We start from the raw sequence: 23,348 nt of genomic DNA on the forward strand, positions 1-23,348 counted from the left end.
GGGGCGCACAACGATCGTGGAGCTCGTGAGCTGAAACTAATTAATTGACAAACCAAATCATGGCGTCTGCATTTACTCCGATTATGAAATGTTGTCCGCACACCAAGGAGACAGAGAGAGGGAGAGAGACAGTCGTCATTTCTTGTTCCGAAGCAATTGGTTCCGTTACTGGTTGGCAACGGGCCATAGGGGTTGAGAGAGCATCGAAGTGACTGGCTTCGTTTCTGTGCCGCGTCACGACCTTGCCGGAGAAAAATGGCACTAAACTGTATGGTTTTATTGAAAAAAATTATCTCTTATTGCTGATGCCGAAAAGGAACGTTACGGACCACGCTGTTAAGACAACAGCAAGTCGATTGCATTAAGAAGCCGTCTTACTGTCATAAAACAAAAAATCAATACGTCACCCGTGAGACGAGAATTGCCTCGCCGAACTATCCTGGCCTGGAACAGGGGCGCATGTATTCCAATGCCAAGTGTGCCTGGCGCTTGTGTCGTGAGACCCCCTGCTGTAGTTTCTTTTGTAATGCCTCGTAAAAGTTTCCGCTCCTGTGGATAGTTAGGTCAGAAGGTGCCGTATATACCACGCCGATGAACTGGAAGGCTGGACCAAGTTGCCGATACCTGTTGTGCTGCGGACGGGGAGTCGCTAGTTTTCCGATTCTCAAGCACCCGATCCGCTCGATCCGGGATGTTAAACGAAGCACCACTGTTCCAGTGTGATCCTCTGCAGCGGTAAATCGTTTGAGAAACGGTAGGCCGAACTTCCCGGGGTTTAGTTGCGCTGCCCATCTAGTAACCATCGCAAACCAGTGAACCGCACGAGCAGGCGAGGTGCGATAATCAACAACTTAACTTCTGCTGCCAGCGAGCGGCAGCTCGTGCCAACACCACGGGAAAGTGCGCCAGGACCCAGTGCCCCGGGGGTGAATGCGTCTTCTTTTCCCCTGGGGTAATCGCTATCCGGCCAAATCGGCGAATCTCTCGCGTTTGGGAACCAGCTCCGCTTGGCCAGAACATTGGTCGTGTGTGTGATCGGCACAGCAGCTCGACAGCTCTCGGGAACATCGAAGCCAGGCACCAGCACCGTAGTTGCTTTATCTAATTTGATTTTTATTCCGACCGAATGCCAAACCGAACTGCACGACTTTCGTGTTAATCTACACCTCGCGGGCGGCAGTTGGTGCTGGGCGACATTTGCACCGCGGTCGTCCTGACACACTACAAGGTCCGCTACCCGGTCGTGAGCCCTAATCTGGCCGATGCAGCAGTGCAGCGGTATCGTCGCGCGCGGCCAGCGAAAACATCTTTAACCGGAGCTTCGCCGTAACATCGTCTCCCGCCGGCCGAAGCGTTAATTACGGCTCGCCTGGGAGAAGCGGGTCATACCGATGTAATGGGGTTGGTCAGTCAAAGGAGCTACCGAAAAATGGCAACAAATTACCATTACGCATTTAACGTCCACCCGACGACATCGACATCGAGGGGACTGCAGCCTAAAACCGATTCGTTTTGCTTGGGAAATCAGATCGTAAACCTCCCTCTTGCTAATGCAACTTGCGACAGCGAAAAGCGAGCACCAATTTATTGATACGGATACATCGGGGAGCTCTCTATAACATGATCAATACTAACCAATCGCAACATTATTTGCTTTCCTTAATGCAATTCTTAATGCTTCACTCCGCGGGGCGTGCTGCAAGCGTGCTTGGGCTGAAGAATCACGTCCGGTGTAAATCCGACTTTAGAGTCATCCGCACGGTGCTCCATTTATTCCGTCATCGACCGCAGGACGGTCAGAAAGGAGTAGGATGATTTGATAATCTGCAAACCAATCCGTACCGAATCATTGTTGTGAACAGTTGTTCCGTCCACACTGTCCCTCCACTTACCGTAACGAACGTGGCCATGCTGAGCTCTATGTGGAGGACCGCCTTGGCAAAACATTTCAGCTCAGTAACGGTGCTGTGAAAAGTAAGTTTCTGTATGGAAAAGCAAACTTTGGAGGAAGTACATAGCATCCTACTGCCTGCTTACCGGTGTTGAAACATAATCAGAAGCTTTCGGGTTCGGATGTCCATGTCGGGATAGTTCACGAATGACGTAGCCTGGTGCACCCGTTTGGACTGCAAAAAAAGTCGGGAGAGAAAAATTAAGCCCAACCCATCTACACATTTTAGTCATTCTATTACCGTGTAGGTTGTCTCGTTACCAAAATGACAGTGTGTGAAGACTTGTGTAATCAAACAGAGCAAATAGAGCAAAACAAATATGAACTCTTCAACGGTGTGCTCATCGGCAACAAGGTGCAGCCCGGTAATACAAAGTATGAAAACCGAGCAGAACAGCTGCAGGAGAACTGGCGTGCCAAACAAGTTCAGGATATCGCTTAGGGTCCTTTCGGGGAAAAGAAAACGGCGATTAGGTTTGGTGTTGCGCTTAACCTCGTTTTAGCTCGCTACCCAGTAACGGTCTGGTGAAAGACGACACACTTCAGAAGCTCTTCGTAGGATTCAGGGGACGATTTTTCGGAGAAACTTCTCGTACGCTGGTTCACGTCAAGTGCGCGCCTCGTCACAGGTACCACAGCGGTTCTCCGGTGTCCAACCTGCACGCGGGAAAGCAGCAGCTCGGATGTTTTATTATCTGATCCTTATGTTTCCGATAGCCTCACCTACCTTTTCCAGCTGTATTACTAGACGTCGCAAGTGTGCATCAGTTAACCCTAGCAGCAGGGCAAACAGAGAATCGCACGAGACATTGAACAGGGCACTGCACGTGAGAGAAACCAACTGATAGGCCACTGCCAAGAAGTACAGCCCGTTCGAGGATTTGTAATCAAATGGATACCATGCCGGAAACGGGACTTCACCGACGAGACTGGCACCAATGGTCCAAGCAACGATCAATCCATCGGAGGTCAACAAATAGATGATCCATATAATGGTGGACGATTTGCGGACAAGCTGCAACGGCCTGTAATCCGGTTCCGTAACCGGCATCGCGTAAATATTTATGTACCCCGAACTGGGAGTCTCCGACGGGAGTAATACTTACTGTGCTTCTGCTTCGTTCTGAGGCACGTACAGGTCGTCCTGAAATTGGTACACAATGCGCTGAATTTCGGCAATTTTTCTGTACACAAATTCCATTTTAAATATCATAACCACCTGCGTCAACAACAAACACAGTGACGAGAGCAGCTCCTACAAAAAAAGTTACAGTCAACCACCTTGGCTTGTCTTGGGCGGATCGAGCAGAATCTAACCTCCCGATTGGTCACGGTCCAGATGTAGACAATCTGGGTCACTACGTTGAGATAGATTACCAGGATGCGAAATATCAACCCTTTGACCCGGTACAGAAACTTGGCGGCACGGTCCATATCTTGGGAAGGCCAGGCAAAATAGAGGCGAAAAACCCACACGGCCAGTCTCAGGCTAGGATAGCGTTTCCAGAGTTTATCGTTTCCTCCGTTGGGAGAAAAGCATTCGACCCTAAAGTAGAAGTAAAATTAGTACTCACGACCTCAATCGAGACATCTCCGGGTTACTTTTGCGTTCGACGGCGCACTATTCTATCCATTCTCTCTCGGCGGACCCTGGCTGGCACTTGCAACTGGGCGAGCACGAAGCATCTTTTGCTTATTTATACCCAAACTTGGCGCAACCGCAAGGCTTGATGAATATATTAACTCTCTTACGGGACATCAAAGAAACCACTTAACACCAGCAAAAGTCGTTCCTCGTGGCGCTCGATTGACCTATTCATCGATCAAATGAATAATTGAACTCAAAATAGTTCAATTTTCAGCACCCTTTCCTGGGTGGTTTGTAACTGCACTCCACAAATCGATATACTATCGCACGAAGAATCTGGAGTTTTCGTCCAAACATTCCCACCTTAGCAACATCGATATCAGTAACATCCGTCATAATTGCTCCGGGACGAACAGAAACCGAGCCGGAAAACATGTCGTGTTCGGCCTGCTTAAGCTATGCTTTCCTTTCCACCGAATGAAATGGTGGGAAAATTATGAAATTATGCCGCTCCTTCTCGCTGGAGTCTCGGTCCAAGCACCAGGGCTACCGTTCCGTCTGATTGCCACCGTTTATTAGCAGAAACGCGCCCGTGTATGTTGCCACCGAACCAACCCGAACCGTTTATTGCTTTATCTGTGATGACGCCGAGCGGTTCTCTCCGGTGCACGGCTTGCCGAACGAGACGAGCTTCTGCTAGCCAAGGCCCAACTTCTACGCCCATCCCATGCGGTCAGCTGGCACCAGAAGGACCCTAACGAGAGGCTCCATGTTCGCTGGGTCCGTTTTGTCGCCGGGAAAGCCTGGCTTGCTTAAATTTGTACGTCAGATCGCCATCTCGCTGGGTTAAGGGCTTTCGTGTGGTTCCCGAGCCGGTGCCCAGGCCGGGACCTGAGGCGGTCGATAAACAAAGGTGTGATACTCATTATAAAACTACACGTCCCCGAAGTCACTAGGTCCGCGGGGTACCGTCTCTGCAGCTCCAGGATGCACCACTGCCGGGCACGCCGCGCCTCGTCGTGGTGTCGTTATTATGAATGAGAGTCACGTAATGTCGTTATCCGTCGGTCGGTGCCACTCGCCTGGGCTACGGCCGAAGGAAGCCGTATCGGCAGAAGATCGCCTGGCCTGGGCTACGGCCGAAGCACATCGGCAGAAGATCACGATGGACACACCGACGGTCGACGACATAACTATTTCGAGTACAACCGGCCGCTACAACTTTGCTCTGCTTCCTGGCCCTGGGTCCCGGCACCGCGCACGATCGCCATGACTTATGTACGCGTGCAGTGCAGGTACCTCCCGCGGGGGTGGGTGGCGCCTCACCCACCCACGGCCTTATTCAAATCGTAGCCACATTAAGGCCACATTAAAACAATCAGCACGGGCATTAAGAGGTGTCGTAAATCATTCGCACACGACTCCGCGCCCGGGATCGGGTCCGGAGATCGGTACCGGAAACCCCGAACGATCGGTCGGATCGGGCGTGCGTGCCGTGCACGTGTGGGTTGCGTGGTAAAATTTACTGCCACACCCGCGCTGTGCCAAGTGGAGCGAGGCAGGTTGCACTGTCCGACCGACGGAACGGACTGTTCTGCGGTGAAACAAACCCCGTTGTTGTTAGCGTGTCGGGAGTGATTTGTTTCGCCCGTGACATGACTACCGTCGAGCGAGGAGTCCGTGGGGACCTGGAGGAACGAGTGGGTTGTGCATGTGTTCCAAAGCGTGGGACACAAAATGGTGCACTTGTGCGTCCTTTTCGTCCTACGTTCAAACGTTGCGAACGTTGTTGATATGGTAGACATTTATTTTATTTATTTCATTCAATTATTTGCATTGTATTTTTAATTTCATTTCTAGTCATTTACGTTCCTTTAGGAACATCATATAGGGTCCGTTTTTGCACAGGGCTGACTACTTTGGAAAACAAAAGAAATGAAACATCGCTCAACATTGGATGGCCTTTCATGTAGTAATATGTTTTTTGGCATACATCCCCAGTCCCAGTCTGCGGTAGAACCTTTTAAAATAAATATTCAAGCAGCGAAAACTATTTAACCGTTTTCTTTTTACAACCAAATGAAATAGTATGTTTCAAACGGACCACCTTTGCCGCCTTCGTTTGAATCCAACTGCTTTTTCGTTCGTTTTCCTTTTCTTTCCGTTGCTTTTCCGTTGGAATTCAATCTTCATTTTCTTCAGTATCCTTATTTTCTCATCTTCCAGAACTGTACCCATGACAAATTTTCTCCTTTACCCTTACTCCGTGTCCACATTCGCTCTCTCTCTCAGTAGCTCTGTATTTAGTTTCGTTCAAATGTACCTATTCCTACTGAAATAAATTATAGTCTTCAGAAAAATAAAATCCTACTTAAGTAATCCAATGGATGTCAAAAATGTGTTCAAGTTTGTAGTTTTACTTAGCCTTGTATTTTCTATGTGTAACTGAACACGATTTGTTTGTAAACCTATAAACTACTGTCATCTTTAGAGCGATCCTCCTTCTCAACATCTTCTCCGTCCTTTCAAATTTCTGAGTTTTGATTCCTCAACTCTGAAGGAGATCTCTACGTCTTTCTTGCCTTTTTTCCCATCCCATTTATCAATTTCGGAGCTTTGATGGAGGAATTAAGGCTGTTTTTTTTCTTATTTGTTTGTTTTATTTGTGTTTATGTACTAGCGTGAGGCAGTTCCTCAATCCCATATCTCACTATCCTGCCAAGACGTTTGGCAGGCCCGTTCGCCTTTCTATGTTCGTTTTGCCACAATAGTCGTGCGATAGCGAACCTTGTGTCCAAATCTGTCTGGTGATCCTCCAAGAGTTGCGACTCCACAAGTTTGTAACCCGAGCCGCTGAATAGAACATTCTGGGTAGCGCTGGCCCTGGTCTCTGCTTGGGTTTTTCAGTGGCCCAGCTGCGGCAATTTTGCTTGTTTACATAGCCACCAAGTAAAAAAATGTACCTCGCCGCTGAAGAAAATTTAGCTACAAAGTGTTTTCGAATGCCCACTTTTGTAGTCAGTTTTAATAATCTTAACACGTTGTGCTGTTATTAAACGATTCATTTGCTAAAATCTTGGACATTCTACTAAAAGTTTGACAAATTTTGGAGACAAATGAGACAGGTAGTAGGTTGTTGCCTAGAATCATATTTAAACATCGATTTCCTCTTAGAGTCTTCGAGTAAAAGTCTTCGAGCCATTGACAACCATGGACCCAAATCTGGTGTGCGATTTACTACCTTAGTTTTGGTAGAAATATCATTCGTTCGATCCTTGCAGAACAAAGTCTGCAACAAACACCAATTCATGTCTTCATTTTCACATTTTACCAGCGTGAGTCGCTTTTTTACGACTAGCGCTTGTCAAACATTTTTATGGTGGATGTTACGCAGCTGATAGCTTCATCGAAGGACACAGACGGCCCCACCAGTGACGGTCGCCGTTAGAGGTTGCTCCACCGGAAAAGGCTCCCGGGCAACGGGGGCGCCCACTTTCTCGATGGGGCACCCCTGCATTGAGGGGGGCGCCTACCAGCAGCCTGCCGCTCATAAATCATATTATGCTAAACTGAGCACGGGGCTCAATAAATCAAGCTCAATCGTCGCTCAACTTCGCGGGGACAGTCCGTTGACAAAATTCAACCTCCTGCTCCGTTCTGGGACGCGCGGTTCTTGCGGCGCGGTGTCCACATGTAAATTCGTCCTCCCGCGGCCCACGATGGGTACCGAAATTTGCATACGTCGCGAAAGTCTCCCGCGACCGACGAGTTTTTCGTATTTATTGAATGCAAATGCTGCCGGACGGTCACTGATGGGTCACCGATCGCTTCCGGCTTTCGCCGGGCCCGATACGATCGCCGGAGGACACCGGCTTTCCGGCGCATCCCCAGGGTCGGCTTCGGCGTCGGCGGGACGCGCGAAGAAAGATCGATTGCTTCGTGGCCGGGCCCGGTCGGGCTAACGGTCGGGCTGACCCATATGGTCGGAGGCCCCCGCGTGTACGCCTCGCTGGCTAATGCGTGGCGAAGGTAATTAAGGTGGGACGGATCGCGGGATAAAACCGCGGCAGGTCCCCATTAATCATGCGCCAGTGGAGCCGCCTGCGCTGGGCGGCCGCCGTGGCATCTGCCCGCCGCCGCCAGGGGGGTGGCTCGTGGCGGCCCAGAATAAACGTTCATTAATTTCCCTTCCAAGCAGGCCTATCATTATCGACACTCGGATCGCTTTGACGAGTGTGCGCGTGCGCCTTCGCGCGCGCTCGCGCGTTTGTGTGTGAAGAAGGTTAGAAGATCACAGAACGCACCCGGCCACTGCAGCTGTTTGGCTAACTAGATCCGGCACCAGGGACACGTTCTGCGTCTTGCATCACTCCATCTGAAGCCGATCTTTGCGATGTTTTGGCCCAACCGAGACCACCGAGGAGCCGTTTTTTGTGTGCCACCTCCCGGTGACTCCCGTGATCCCCCGTGACAGCAGCGAGTGACCTTGCCCGATCAGGCAACCCCCGAATGCCACCCATACCCGGGGCCGGGATGAGCATAAGATTGATTTGCGCCGAGCACGCCGTACGAGATTTATGCGATCGATCGTATCACGCGCGCGCGCCTTCCGTGTATAGTTCCGTGACAGTCGTCGCATTTTGCATATAGTACCTCTTGTCTGCCAGGTCGATCGAAAGCGATCACCTCGTTTTGATGCACCCCACCGGGGGTGGCGTGGCCTTACGGCCCACGAATATTTCGCGGTCTCCGCGGTGGCTGGCACTCCCCAAAACCGGCAACCGTCTGGCATTCAGCGCCGGCGCAGGATCAACAATGCACTACAGGAAGGCACTGACACCGCCACTGATGCTTGTTGGGTTTCCACCTCCAAACGTAAACGAAAACAAAAAATTGAAACCTAAATTTCGTGTCGATGAATAAATTATTTGCGAAACTCAGGTCGCGATGCCAATAATAAAATCGCTAGAACCTTCCGCAAAAGAATAAACACAGCCCACAACATTCTCTACCGCGTCGTGGATCACTCGGTATGCCGTGTACTTTGAACGTAGCCTAAGCCTTGTAGGAAATATCTGCGGGCTTTAACTTACGTGAATGCTCATTCTAAGAAAACCCGCAGAATAACACGTTGATGGTTTATGATGTTAAAGATAGCTGACGAAGAAGTCTTAGGATTCGAATCGTAACGATGAACGGACTTTGAACAAGCATTTTTACTTTTTTAGCAGAACAAGAATAAATTACGTTAACCCGTTTGACATACGTCGATGCCGGAAAGGTACCCCAAAATATATTGCAACATAAATCGAAGCTCAGCTTTGCACAAAAAAAGGCTCAACAATAGCTGCCCCAAAAGGCGTTAGAAGACGATTTTTCAAGCGAAGGACCAATAAAATGAAGGTCCTTTGGACAATCTATTATGTAGTGCAGTTGCAGGAATAATTAAGGTAATTCTAAGAATTTGATGGACGCATCATATTATGAGAGCACCATGAAAGATCCGATAGGTAGTAACCGGACACCAAACCGAATACCAACCATCCGAATTAAACTTAGGGCGATTAGAGTAATTGAAACTGGGGCAAAATAATAAACGCTTGAAGGTTTTAACACTGTGTGTAAGAGAAAGAACTCAGAAAAAATCGGAGATGATGACTCACAACTCATAATTTCAACAGCTTCAAATACATTTGGTCTCAAAAGCAACATTGTGAGCCGTTCTCCACCTCCAGTAACATTTACACACAGCGGTCAACTGGTTAGACCAAACACTTGGCGCGTGTAACGTGCAGCCGAGGCCACAATCTGAGGCCCCGTAATAACCGGGTAGCCGGCTACCAACCAGGGCTGTATACTTAAAACCCACTTAAGACCCTTGTGAGCCGAAAGTTGGTGAGCGTGAGAATCGTGTGCTTTATTGGTTCATCGGTGCTGAACGGTGGCAACATTGTCCACGAGGACCTGGACCTAATGTAATGAAACACTACAATCTGCCGCGCCTTGCAGTCGCCCGTTTCACCCGGGTTCAACGGCTGCCAAACACCCTCGTTGGCCCTCTCTCGAGCCAGAAGTACTCGACATCAGAAGCTATGCTCAATCAGCACGCGGCAGTTCAGGAAATTCAACCCCGAACCGTGAACCCAGCCCAGACCCGGAAAAAGGCCGCCGTGGAATGTGCCAAAAGTGACGGGGCGTCGGACACCGGGTGTCAAATTTATGACACAACCTACCTGCTATTGGCCGCTGCCGTGAATTCACAATGGTCTGGCCCCGGGGCGGGCGAATGAATGAATGAATGGGCCATGGGCGACATTTACCGGCGTTCGTGCATCGGCCGGCGTGCAATTGATAAGTCCGGCCGGGCACGCGAGAGAATCCTTTGACTTCTCGACGGTGACGGTGCCTCGAAGCCGCGCACGGTCGGCGCAGAGTTCACGGCGCGTGACACACGGCGCGACGTGACGGGAGTCGGCCGGGCCCGGGCCTTGGGCTCCACGGGCCGACGGTTAAGTGACGAAAATTAATGTGTTAATTAAGGCCGCGAATACTCGGCGTTCAATTAGACGGAAAGCCGAAAGTATCGTCGAGACCGGTCGGTCCCAGCGGATTCTGTGCACTGTGATGGTGCGCGTTAAGAATGGAGAAACACGCGGTGACCTGGGGAGGGGACATCATCGAGAATGGATTTGGCATCCGAGCTGTCGCTCGGATTCATTCAGAAGACCAACCCTCAAAGGAGACGGCTCTCAAGGAAGACGGTTACTGGCGGCCCTTTTTTGGGATTGCGTCTTCAGCCGCGAAACATTCCAACTCCGCACCGGTGAGAGCACCCGCCGGTATCGACCTTTTGCCGACTGTCCTCACAAATCATGGACCTCTTTGACACGTGTTTGATTTTCGCAGTCACGAGCGACACGAAGCCGACCGCGGAGCGACCGAATCCGATCGTTACGTTTATGGCACCCCGTCGACGGCGAGCGTGTGACTTTTGGTTTTGAGGGCTGTGTTTTACTTTGCGGTGGCTCGCCCGGCCCGGGTCGTGTCCGGTGGAGCTGATATTAAATTGTTACAGTTTTAAATTATAACCTATCTCCGAACCCCTTGGCCGGGACAGAGGTCAGAGGTTCTGGGGACGGCTCGCCACGCCGGACCCTCCTGTCACGCCAGTCGCGCGAGCGGTACCCAATTTGTTGCGCCGTTTCCCTGGCTGACCATTAGCTTGTCTCGCGGGTACTTATGGAAAATGATAAATTGTAATTGTGAACCCCGCGCCAGACTCGCCCAGAACCAGCTGGGCATGTTCCTAGATCCGACCCTACCCGACTTTCCTCCCAACCGCCCGTCCTTTACAGTACAGTCTGGTGGAAAACTGCAACGCTGGTCCAGTGTTTTGGGGTGGAATCGGCGAGCGATCGACGGGCGGTGCGTCCCCTCGGAAAGGAGGTGTTCAGCCAAAGTGCTAATTCGCGTGCCGGGCACCGGTCCTTATCGCTGGGCTGCATGTTTAACAGCGATCAGCTCTCCACCGGCGATCACGATGTGTTCCGCGGGGCATTTTGGATTGGACGCCGGATGAATCAATTTGCCTGCGCGCGAGGCGTTCTTGACACGCCTGGAGGAACCGCGCGTGGCCTTCCACCGAGGTCCTACGTGGTATCCCTGGTGGTGGTTCCCATACTCCGGGGGTTCTAGAGCACCTCTACCTCCTTTGTCGGTGCTGGGCTGGGGGGTTCAACGGTGCACTCGGCGATGGCCTTGCTGTCGGCAGCTCGGCATCCACCACGGTGAACCAATTCAGCACACACACACACACAGGCACACAGACAGTGGCCTATAAATAATCAAAATCTAATTATACTCCCGCTACGGGTATAACACGTTATTGTGACGCTTCTCGGGGGTCTCCTCTCTTTGCTGCTGTTCTTCCGTCGGCGCGCTCTCGTCTGGTAGTCTTTTCTGGGTGTCCGTGGTGTTCGCGAACTGAGGGTGATTCCCGACGGAATTACGGCTCGACGCCCGGCAAGGACCGCACTTGCCCACCAACTCACCGGAGGACGTCTGACACAGGAGTGCTGTGGCGAATCACTTTCCAGGTTTATCATTGTTAGGAACAGCTAGAACAAACATACCACGAGAACTCGATCAGGAGTATAGACGAAACAAGGACGCTCAACCCTGTAATCAAAATCAGGGACACGTCAGAAAGATAGATAGATTGAACGAGTCTTTTCGATGACGACCACGAAGAGGTAAAGGCGGAAAGAAATACAAGTTTTTGATCGACTAGTGAGACCCACGAGGACGGGCTCACGGATACAAATTCGTATTTTTTCTTTTGTCGCCAAAACAATCATGTTTCAACTATAAATGATTGGCTACCCAATTCATATTTTATGTTGAAAAGGATCAAATCAACATTTAACGAAGCGACAACTTAAAGTCTGCATTTCTGGGTAATGTTGCAAAACGCCCAGACAAATAGAACCCAAAGATTGACATAAAATTTAGACTTAAGAGCTTGACGGAATGTGTAGCTTATAAAAACTCACGCATGTAGCTAACTAAACAGCAACTAATAACCACAAATTAATTACTCTCTGTTCGTTAGGTAAGTACATATTCAATGCCAGTCAGATTAATAGGTCATTTAAAATGTTAACATGAAAAGAAACCAAACAGTTGAATCCTCTAATTTATGTTATAGTTGAACCATTATCTACAGATTAGCAAAACCGCTTTGTCTAATCCATCCAATCCTGTTCCTCCCCCGTAGCGTCCACAATAAATACTCTCAGCAAATCATTCATCGCCAGCGCGAAACATAATCCATTCTGACCGCAAAAACAGCCTTTGAAACGGGTGAGCCGCACCGAGCCGAGCAGAGCACAGTACGCCGAGACATTGCGTGACAAGGTTTCCACGCTGACAGTTCCACGGTGCCGTGTAGACCGTGCAGATGCAATCACGCACGGCCTGGGCCCGACGTAAACCCAAACAAGCCGCTCGTTGCGGCTGAGCCGCCGGCTTCCTACGTTGGGAGCAGCGTCAGAGTTCAATGCATTTCGACGAATGTCTGGGTCGGCCGCTCCACACCGGCCCAGTCCTTAGATTGAATCAATTTTTATTTCCCCTCCACAGCACCCAGCCAGCCCAGCCCGCCGCCACCAGCCCCAGCACCAGCCGGGTCACACCGGGCGTAATCAGGGAAGTAATTTGTTTCGGTACGCCAACCGGCGATAGGCGACGAGAGCGCGAGTGATCATCGTGACGCTGATCGTGATCGCGTGAAGACGATCCACGCCACGATCCACGCCGCGCCCCGCGAGATCCCGCGAGAGCTCGTGGAAAGCGGAAAAAACTAAAATTAGAACCACGGCGGCGGTGACTCCAAGGCATCGCCGGAGAGCGCGTTATTCGCGAGGCTAAGCACTGCTCCTTGGGAAAGTAATTTTTGCCTCCGAGGGCCCGGGATCCGTTAGGGGAGCGCCCCCTTCGATCTTCGCATTTCTCCTGCAACGGGGTTGACGCAGGCAGGGAATTGTTCCTGTTTTACTTCGATGCCGCAGCGTGGCCGCGCGGTGCAGTAGTGCAGCAACCACTTGCAGCAGCAAGCAGCAGCAAGTGCCACGGTGTACGTGCACGGCCGAGTTTAATCACATCGTGACGGGTGATAATGAAAATTTCGACACGTTTCGCGCCGAGCAACCTGCGCGGGTTCAGGGTTGCTCGAAAGGAAGGCCAAAATGAGCGAGGATTTCTTTACAAAAATAAAAGAATTGTCAAGAGAGTTCTGGAGCCAAACCAAATCAAATGCAGAACGCTTTCTTCGATAGAATCCTGAGGGCCTGACAACAGGGAACCAAAGTCTTGGTTACGAAGCCATCTTCCAAGGCTCGATTCGTAGTTCATTATCAGCTCGAACCACCAGTCACTCTCACTCGAAACGAAGCCGGATCCGCCGGTTATTCCCATTTTTATCGTTTATTTTCGACAAAACAGCATCACTCACCGCTCACGGCCGCGCACACAGAACTATGCCACGTGACATCCGGCTCAGCGCTCAGCGAACGTCAAAGTGCCGATGACGCAAAGAAATCCTGGTCTGCGGTACTTACCCGGCCCAACCATCTAGACCAGGCGTTAGGCGATGATGATGGGTTTTTCGAAGGCCCAGCTAAAAAGGGTGTGCTTTGGGGTCGAAGTTACTGACGTAGTGATCAGTGTGATCGCTGCGTCTTCGACCAGCAAGCAGCATCCCGACACTAGGGAGCGGCATCACGACAATGTTGCGGCTTTGCAACAATGTGGCGCCGATATTTTGATCGGTGCTGTGACTCACTTCTTGCCCCGAAAATTATGAAGCAACGCCGAAAAGATCACTAAATTGATGGCGTCTTTTCTATTCTAATACAACGTGGTCCACCGTTTTGGACCCCAACAATTCTTCCAACCGGAATTGGAATAAACCACACGAAACACTGAATAAACATAAAGGAAATGTTGCATAGACCAGCACCTAGCACCGAAGTGTGCGAAACTATGCTTGTCAAACGACGGTTCCAAAGTCCCGTCCGCTAATCTGCGGTTTTATCGATCACACCGAGCTCGTTTGAGCCCTCCTCGACTTTGCGGCTCTTGAGTGCAGCAGCATCATCAAGCGATTAGCATTCGCCCTCCCTCCGAACCGAACCCGGTCCGTCCGTCCGGGAGTTTAATTCTTATTTATTCGGAAGATTATCTTTCACCGACACACGAAACAACCACAATTTACACGCTTTCCGACATGCCGCTGGTCGACCGCTGGCCATTTGCATATCGGGCAGCCCCCCGGTAGCCTTCGGCCGCGCGACCGCAGGACGCAACCACAGTCACACGGCCCAATCGAAACCCTATCCGATCGCGCGCGATCGATAGCGCGGTTTGCCGAAATGCAAATCTAACAAATTCGTTCCGCGCACACAAAGTTATCGATTCAGCATCAAACAGCGGCCGAAGCCGGGCGCGCAGGTTTGTCTAGCATTACGCCGGCCCCCTAGAGCCGGTGCATAAACTATGCGCCAACGGGGACAAGAATGCGCTCCACATGCGTGTACCGTGCCCCGGGCCCCGGGCCGCTCGCTAATTAAGTCGTCCGAAATAGAATTTTATCTCCGATTGTAATGTGTCGTCGTCGTCGGGTTCGCGCCTTAACATAATCATTTGCATTTTAGCATATCTGGCGCTGGTGGCGCGCGCGAACGGTGCCGGATCGTGTAAGTGACCTCCACTTATGCCAACCAGCCCCAAAGGAGCGGCATAATAAAAAAAAAACAAGGAGGCAATGAGCGGTAATTTTTATGTCACTCCCGTGGGCCCGTGAACCGGGGTCCGCCTGTCACCACCACCGTCGGCAGTCGGCATATGGTTCCGCCTAACGAGGGCCACCTTCGTTATCGAGGTACCACGGCCGGTCCCCGACCACCGGTTGGACCATTTAGCGACGGACCATATCCGCGGTGCAGTCTCCGGGACAGGCCACCGCGATTCATACATTTCATTTGAATATTTTATTTATTTCATTTGCATTGCGCCAGTTGATCCTGGCCCGGCCCGGGTCCTGCCTGGGATGGGAAAATATTTGCTGCCACGCTGCCTTTGCCCGGGCAGAGTCCTTTCCATCCCATCCGATGGTGCCGATGGGTGGCACGGATTTTGCTCTACGGCGAACGAACGCCGCTGAAGATTGCCCTAAACCGTACTTTCTCGGCACGGCAGCACGCCGTAAATCGTTCCGTTCCGCGGCGGCTGCCTTCAATCCGCGGTCCCGCTCGGCGGGGATGGGAAGATATTTTTGTTAATTTAAATACTTACTTCGCGGAGCCGCGAAACAACTGTCGCCTTTCACCCGCGCTTTGAACCGCGGCTGACAGTCGACAGTGCGCAATGCGTTTATGTCGGCCGTGGTACATTATGTCGAAACGCCGCCGCCGATAACTCACATTTAGTGAGGTCTTAAAGTGCCCGCGGGATCGGCGATGGGCATTTTCTTTTTCGCAGTCAGCGAGAGCCTGTCCCGACGGTTCGTAGATCCTCGCGATCATTAGGAGCGGTTGGGAGTTTTTATTCGTTTGCATTCCGCGAACTGCGATTGAATCGTAATTGCTGGCGTAAAGTATTTCCCGTAATTTACATTCCCGCCGCCAAAACCGAGGTGCAGTACCGAGAATCTGTGCTACGGAGCCGTGGTTGAATTGAATGACTAAATTAAGCCCGCCTGACAGGAAAATTGATAATAACTGCACGCGGCGCAAGTGTGGCACGGGTTTGTAGCTAACGGTTTTTTTTTTATTTATCAGACGCAAAGAAATGTCTGAGAAAAGAAAATTTAATAGCTCAAACCTATATCCCAATCTCCATTTTTGTGAATGTGTGTTTATCTGTCCATCTTGGAGCATAGATTTTGAGACGACTGCACAACATAAACTTTAGTATTCGGAGGTTCGCAATTGTGGACGTGTCAAATTTTGCAGGCCAAAAGCCTTCAAATTTTACAACATTTTTAGACTCTGTTAGGGATTGTTGTTTGATATTTTTCAGGTTTACACGTCAAAATGGCCAAAGCATAATGAAACAAGTAATTCCTACATCTCATGGTCATTAACAGCATCAAAACCTCGACCTTCGTAACAATTTCGTTTAGGTTTTGTTATACTTAAAATTGTTTTCATTGGCACCAAATGGTTTTTCCGGTTTCTTTCACTTTAACAAATATTTTGATTTGGAAAATTATTCTACTTTTTAACTAATTTAACTACCAATTTTGGGAGTTATTAACTTTTTGTATATGTCCAAAATGTCCTAATAAATAGGAACAAACAAGGTTTGTTCCTATTTTTATTCTTTACTGTTACTCGTTTTGGCCATCTTCTAGACTGGGGTCCAATTTATTTTCAGCTTGGCTTCTATTTTCAAAGTTTTGCTGAACAAAAAAGGAAACAATGGAATTTCAATCACTCTAAACAGATATTTTAAAATCAAACATTCAGCATTTTGAAGAAAATATGAAGCCAAATAAAATTTGCAAAAGTGTTGATGATTAAAGTAAAATTATTGGAATTAGAACATAGGGTTTATTCATTGACATTAACAATCGCTAAACACAAAATCACCGTATCCAGGAAACATGTGATCTTCACGCCGGCACTTCAATCCATAAAGTAATCCTCCAACGCCGGCCTGCTGTCGCAATACGTGCCATCTTGCAAACAGTCACGACAATCCCGACGACCTGGACCACATTGGTGCCTCCGATGGGCGATATTTCCGTATCGTCATCTAACAACAATTTATGGCAAATGTCTGTAATCACACGCAAGCCCATAACCCGGGGCACATTTTTGGGGCCCAGCACTCCGTTCGGGGTTTGCGCCCCTCCATTTGCCCCGAGCTGTCTGCCCCGGCTACGGGTACTCGGGGATGCACATTCGTCCACCCAGCCTAGCCCAGCCCAGGGTTGGGATGAATCGTAGAACTTGCAGCTCCAAATGGACTCCTCCGAGGGCGGCGCGCCTCGAAGGGCGCTCGCTATCAGTGAAATGATCGCGACCGAAACATGTAAATTTATTAGCCCACCCTCCGCCGACCCATCATCGCAAGCCGAACCTATCAACGCCTCCGTCCCGTCGTCGGGCAGGTCTAGGATTCGCGGCCGGCATAAATCCCACGGACTCGATTGCTCGATTTTCATTGCCCCGTTCCCGAGCGGCTCAACGGTTGCGTCGATCGACGCGCCAGAGGGATGCGTGGCGGACCCGGACACCGAGGGACCTCGGTGAAAATCGTGTATGCCGCCGGGCGAAAATTGGCGAATCTTATGCTCGAGCGGGCGCGCGCGCGCGCTCTCGCGAAACAAAACCAACGCGAACGCAGCATACAAAAAGGCGGCACGATGGGTGGTGCGCAAGCCCCGGCACACGATCGCACCGAGAACCTGCACAATGGACGCCCGGGACCAATCGACATAATCACCATTGTACCATTTGCTCATATGACGCGTGGGTGCCCGTGAAATAAGTCCCCCGACCCGACCGGTGACCCATTGCGCCACAACGGACTTCACCGTGGCCGATGGGACGGGCTTACTAGAGGTGCTGGTGGTGGTTGTGCCAGATTGCTAGGGCGAGGTTATGGAGGCGAACTGTTTCACTCCATTTGCCAGGTACAGGTGGGCTTTAAAGGTGGCCCACGAAGGGCTGCAAGGAATTCCGCATCCACAAATCGCAGCACTTTTGACGCCTAAAATGGGGATTTTCTTAAACAGTTATCCGAAAGAAAAAAAAGACCTGCAAAGTGAGACCCCAACACTCAAACATTTTTAAAGTAATGTTGCATTTGATACCTAAAACCTTAAAACACCAACATCATGCCATTTGGTCCATAAATAACTTCTTCAACATCGCAACAAGCAGAGGTTCCTTCCAGATGGGCCGATACTTGGGCAGCGCGGAGCCACGCGAACCCCTTGGCCGGCTCGTTAATGGTAAATAATTTTCACTTTGTAATCCTTGGAACGCCGAGCCACTTAGCCGACTGAAGGCTCGGTCCGCTCATAGCCCGCGGTTAGCGCAACGCCTTCACGGGGCGATCGGTTTTCGGACGCACCGCGGACTACATTCGCTTGCAGAACTGGCTGCGCTCCCGAGATGGCTTTACGTAAACGAGGCTTCCCATGCGAACTGACCGAGGGCGGCATAAATCACCTCTTGAAGGAGCACCGATATCGGCCGATGTTTTATACCGAAGGCCCAGAAAATCGAAGCCACCAGCCGGGGCAGGAATTTAATCAGCGTTTAATTAATAACAGTCATTGCAGACGTCCTTCGGTACGCCTGCTGATGAGTCAATTGTGTGAATGCGCTCTAGGGAGCAGAATTTATTCAAATTAAACCATCAAACCGTGGGGTGTCACTTCGACCGACCGAACGCAACCCAGCCCCCGCGGGGAGAGTCTCGGAAACTGAGCCCTAGAACCGGGCGGCCCTTCATGTAGGTCACCGTGTCGTAAGATTGATATCTTTCACAGGTGTGGTGATCATCAGGGCCCCTGTTGGGGGCCAGGGCCGACCGTTCCGCAGCGGGTAAGCGAGCGTGAAGTCATTTGTTATCCTTCTCCACACACACACGGCGAGCGCACCAATCGACCGCATGAACGATAAAGTCTCCAACATAAAAGCCCTTTAACTACCAAATCAGATCCGAGAGCTTTATCGGTCCAGTCTGTGGGAGACCGCCGAACGACGGTCTCTCAGGGCGTGCCTTTGACGAGAGAATTCCGAGATCCTGTCTTAATGGTAATACCGAAAACCAACAACCTCACCCAGTTTGGCCAGCTGCCATCAGGCCGGGTTGCGTGTAGCCCAGTGATACTAAATAATTTTCCCTTCCCAAATGATGATGATGATGATGATGATGCATCCGATCGCTGCATCCCAGTAAGGTTGCGATCTAATTATATGGCGCGAGGCCCAAGTGTGACGGGACCCGCCACTAGCGGGCTCATAACTGTTATTACAAAAATATACATTCCAAATGCGCTCCCGAAAAAGGGGGCCCCGCACGAAATGGGTTCCAGATCCAGAGGCTAAACGGTCCGTTTAGCTGCCAGCCAGCCAGCCAGCGAGCCACCAACCTATCATTTCGCAACCAAATGATTATTAATTGACATCCTTTCCGCCCGTGTGTGCAACACGGTGGGCACGCGAAATTAAATTAAGACATTAAAAATTTGGACCAACCATATATGCCCACGGGGTCTCCCCGGGACGAAACCGACCACGAGTATAGGTTGCAGACCGTGATATCGGGAACCTTTTTTTTCCTTATTTTTCGGCGCTTCGAATACACCTACAACGTCTGGCGTCTGGCTCAAGGACCGCCAGTTGGGTACACGCAGCGTGTCATTGGCGATTCGCGAAACTGCACCATGCACCGGCCATCAATGGTAATGGCACTGTCACGACGCTTTTTAACTGCCCCTATCACACACGGACGCAGCAGAGTGAAACATCTTCGATCGAGGATCGCTCGACCGGGACCTCGCAGTCGACAAGAGCCAGTTTGCAAAATGATCCCCCAAAAAGGAGCCCGGACTCGGTGGATGTGCGGAAAAGTTAATTAAACAGTGTTCGGCTCAACAACAACAACCGCCGCCACCGCCGAAAGTCCGCAAAACCAGGAACAACATTTATTTATCTCTTTATTTAATGAAATATTCACGACCCCGGAGTCGAGATGCAAAATCCGAATCCGAATCCGTAGGAAGGAAGGAAGGGCTGACCGCGGCGATGGTACCCAACCTCGAGTAATGTTGGGTAATCGAACAGAACGGCCAAACGCCCCACCTGCGGACTGGCATGAATTACGGCATGCCCATGCCGTCTGCTTTAATTACACAAATTTCGGGAACGGTCGGCCCTTCTGCTGCCACCGCCGTGAAAACCGGTGTTTAAAAGCTGTAAACATTGATGGGTTTTGGTCGCGATTTTTAAATGTTTATTGTGGCCCAACATGCCCGAAACCCCCGTGCGTCCATCAAGTGGGCTCAGCCTCTTATTGACAAGTTTATGCTCCCGCGCTGTGGTCAACGCAGGAAAGAGCGCACGTTGCCGTGAAATGAGGTAACAAAGGCGTGAATAAACATTCAATTGAATCTCCGAATTTCCAAATCTCCTGAAGTGGACCTCAAGAGGGCTGCAAAATACGCTTCCACAGCTGTTATGACCTCATTAGTTAATGAAAAACGCTTTCCAAGGATAAATTTGGGTTATGTCTGGAAGCAACTGTGGATGCTCCAACAATTTAGACTTTAATGGTCAAAATGCTTTTGTGACACGGTACATTGTCCCTCAAAAAAAGTATTTTTTCCTCCGCAAACCGAGTCTTTTTTCACGAATGTTCTCCTTCAGCTAGTCTAAAAGGTTACAATATTTATCGAAATTTACTGTTTTACCAGTTTGCAAGTAATCCACAAACACAATTGCTCTCGCATCCCAAAAAACCAGGTGCGAACCAGACGCGAAGAGCCTGGTTCACACCCCTCTTTAGCCCCTCTTGTTTTGACTCAGGATTATGGTAATAGACCCAAGTCTCATACACAGTGATGAGTTTGTCTGGTTCGGCGACAACCACGATCCGCTCGCGAGACAGGAAACTCTGGAACGTTTTAATAATGTTTAATCTAAACTTACCGAAAAGCTCAAGCCAAACTGCATCACCACACACTAGCTGACGTGACGGACTTTTGACCCGTCTGCAAGAAGCTCACGGTTTTTCGCGGCCCGAGCTTCAACTACGCTGCGCTCCATCAAGCGCTTCGCGATCGGGACCCTTTAAAATCAATTTCGCTCCGGCGTTACGTTGGGCCCGTGATCCACATCGCTGCGATTTTAATGACCCCTCGGGGTCGGCCGGTCAACGGTAGTAACAACCGATAACTCATCCCCGGCGGTCCGGGTCGGGCCAGCCAGAACCTACACGCAATTTGTCTCGATTAACCCGCCAGCCATCAATCAGCGATCGGCTGGAGTGGCTGTTTTACTTAATTGCAAGCGATCTCTCTCCCTTTCTTTCTGTCTCTGTCCGTTTGGTAATGCTGCTTCTTATGTTGCAGCCAGCCCAGAACCGGCCGCCTATGATGCGGCGCGAAAGTGCTGCTCGGAATCGATCGTTTAATCGGCTGTTTCGGCGGCCACCGGCACCCAGCAGGCCGTTGACAAGTGGATGGCATTTTTGATCCTGCCGTTCGCGCCCCACATTTGCATGCATCCAGCGCGGTGTCGGTTAGTGTTTTATGTGTCGCCCTGCCCTACTTCACTTGAGAGCATAAAACAAAACCGCGAGTGCGTCCGAGGCGAGAACATCGGCGCGTGATTGTTGCCGAGGCTGCCCTCCACGGGAGGACTTTCGAGGACGAGCAACCATTCTCTTGACCTTTTTTTTGGGATCCCCCGGCCGATCCAGATTGCGCCGACGCTGGATCGAGTTTTGGCCACCCGACGACAGCCGGTGCCATCAGGTGCCATCCTTGCGTAGTTGCGTAGCGAAACCCGTTTGCCTGGGCGTTACGTAACATCGCCAGTGCCGTCCGGGCAAGAACAATAGCGTCGCGCGTTATGCGGGGCCCCCAAATTAGACAGAAAAAAACTGGAGCAAAAGAAGAGCGAGAGGGTGGCAAGGGTGCATCTCAGCCACCAACGAAACCAGCTTTTTGCCGGCCGCGATCATGGCGATCGTTTGATAACACACACGGGGCTCCGAGAAGGCAAAGAAGCACCCCCCCGAAGAAACCGGAGCAACAGATCGAGGTTCACTTTCACGCTCATCGGAAAGCGAGGACAGCACCCAAAGGACCTTCACTGCCCCTCTGGGGCGCGCGGTAGCAGTGGGCTCACTTTCCCCGGCTGCACCGGCCCCAAAAATCCTCCGACGTCGCCGCTGTTCGCGGCTCCCTTTCGATTTTGTTGTGATCGTTTTATAAAGACATTATAAATTTTGTGGACCCGAACGGACCACGCGAAACGACTCGCAAAAGGTCAATTGAAATTGCTCTGCTAAAACAGCAACACACACACACAGGCAGGCAGGCCGAGCGGTTACGAAATGGGAGCCCAGGTCCCCCCGCCCGCATACCCCGCGTAGAGATGGCCGATGGCGGGCCGAGAAAGTTGCAGCCGACCCAGGAACGGAGCCGAAAGAAAAAATAATTTAAATCATAAGCTTATAAATATGTGCATCGATCATCGCGTAAATCGTTCGCCCGGCCCAACGGCGGCGACAGAGCATGGCATGGGTACCAAAAGCAAAGGGCACAAAAAAACACCCTCGGAACTAAAACGTCCACCCCGCGTCCATGTGGACCCGTTTCCACGGAGAAGGAAGATCACGACGCGCGCATCGCCAAAGTCGCGCGATCGCGAACCGTCACCTCATCTTCTGGTGGTGCCCTCCGAAGAGGTGCCAATTGATTTATCTTTCTCTCTCTCTCGCTCTCGGTCTCTCCAGACCGGCGATTATCCGCCGGTGGGGCCACCCCGCGACCAAATCTGGATTGGTCCGGGGGTGAGCATAACAATTTTCACCGGACCGCGGACCATTATCTGGCCCCGACGGTGAGGTCAGATTTTCGTTCGGTCGCCGGCTCATGTTTGCACGAGATGGGCGTACCGATTACTCCGCCGGCGAAGTTGACCGGACCCTTACCTTCCCCCTCCCCATCTTCTATCCCGCTCGGGAACGGTTTTCATTTACCAGTGTGTTGGGGTCAGCCGAAACCGAAGACCCGAGAGCGCACTTAGCGCTAACGAGAGGTCAATACGTGTGTTTCATATTTTTGCGCGTTAACCCCCCGGAGGATCGAGCCCGTTTTTTTTTGGTGTGTTTACTAAGCCACCGCGAGGGGCACCCGGACACCGCCGGGCGCATAGGTTATCGGGCACGATCTGCATCGCCGAGATCGCTCGCAAATTTTTAAGCCCTTTTAACACCCTCATCGAGGCGGCCACCGAGTTGGACCGGCAACAATGTGTCATCGAAATGTGCAGCCATTTGTAGCGTTAATCTGCTTACGATGTTCGCGTGGCTTAATGTGACGCCGTTTCGGGGGTAAATAATTAACGGGGCAACATTAAACCGTTTTATTCGCGCCCTTTTGCGCTTTAACCGCTCGCGGATGCGGAATCGCGATGTAACTCATGTTAACTGGTCGCGCGCAGAAAGTAGCACAGCCCCATGCATTAAAAAGCTTAATTCTGAAAAATTTAGTGGGCCACT

At 50.9% G+C, this 23,348-nt stretch overlaps 1 protein-coding gene across 1 annotated transcript; it reads right to left on the reverse strand.

Moving 5' to 3' along the window:
* Window positions 1-1,770: 1,770 nt before the first annotated feature.
* Window positions 1,771-3,385, reverse strand: LOC128270791 (odorant receptor Or1-like). Its single transcript, XM_053008211.1, has 7 exons — window positions 3,269-3,385; window positions 3,058-3,095; window positions 2,725-2,880; window positions 2,193-2,397; window positions 2,038-2,126; window positions 1,893-1,965; window positions 1,771-1,824 (listed from the first exon to the last, which is right to left on the reverse strand). Exons 1-7 carry the CDS (start codon window positions 3,383-3,385, stop codon window positions 1,771-1,773), a joined length of 732 nt encoding a protein of 243 aa, XP_052864171.1.
* Window positions 3,386-23,348: the final 19,963 nt, after the last annotated feature.

The sequence above is a fragment of the Anopheles cruzii genome, chromosome 3 (assembly GCF_943734635.1).
Source record: "Anopheles cruzii chromosome 3, idAnoCruzAS_RS32_06, whole genome shotgun sequence".
Taxonomy (NCBI): domain Eukaryota; kingdom Metazoa; phylum Arthropoda; class Insecta; order Diptera; family Culicidae; genus Anopheles; species Anopheles cruzii.

Coding starts and splice junctions, on each gene's coding strand:
- LOC128270791 (XM_053008211.1), bottom strand. CDS start 3,385: ATGGACCGTGCCGCCAAGTTTCTGTACCGGGTCAAAGGGTTGATATTT. Junction 2,127..2,192: donor GTAACGAGACAACCTACACG/GTAATAGAATGA, acceptor CTTTTTTTGCAG/TCCAAACGGGTGCACCAGGC. Junction 1,966..2,037: donor CTGATTATGTTTCAACACCG/GTAAGCAGGCAG, acceptor TACTTTTCACAG/CACCGTTACTGAGCTGAAAT.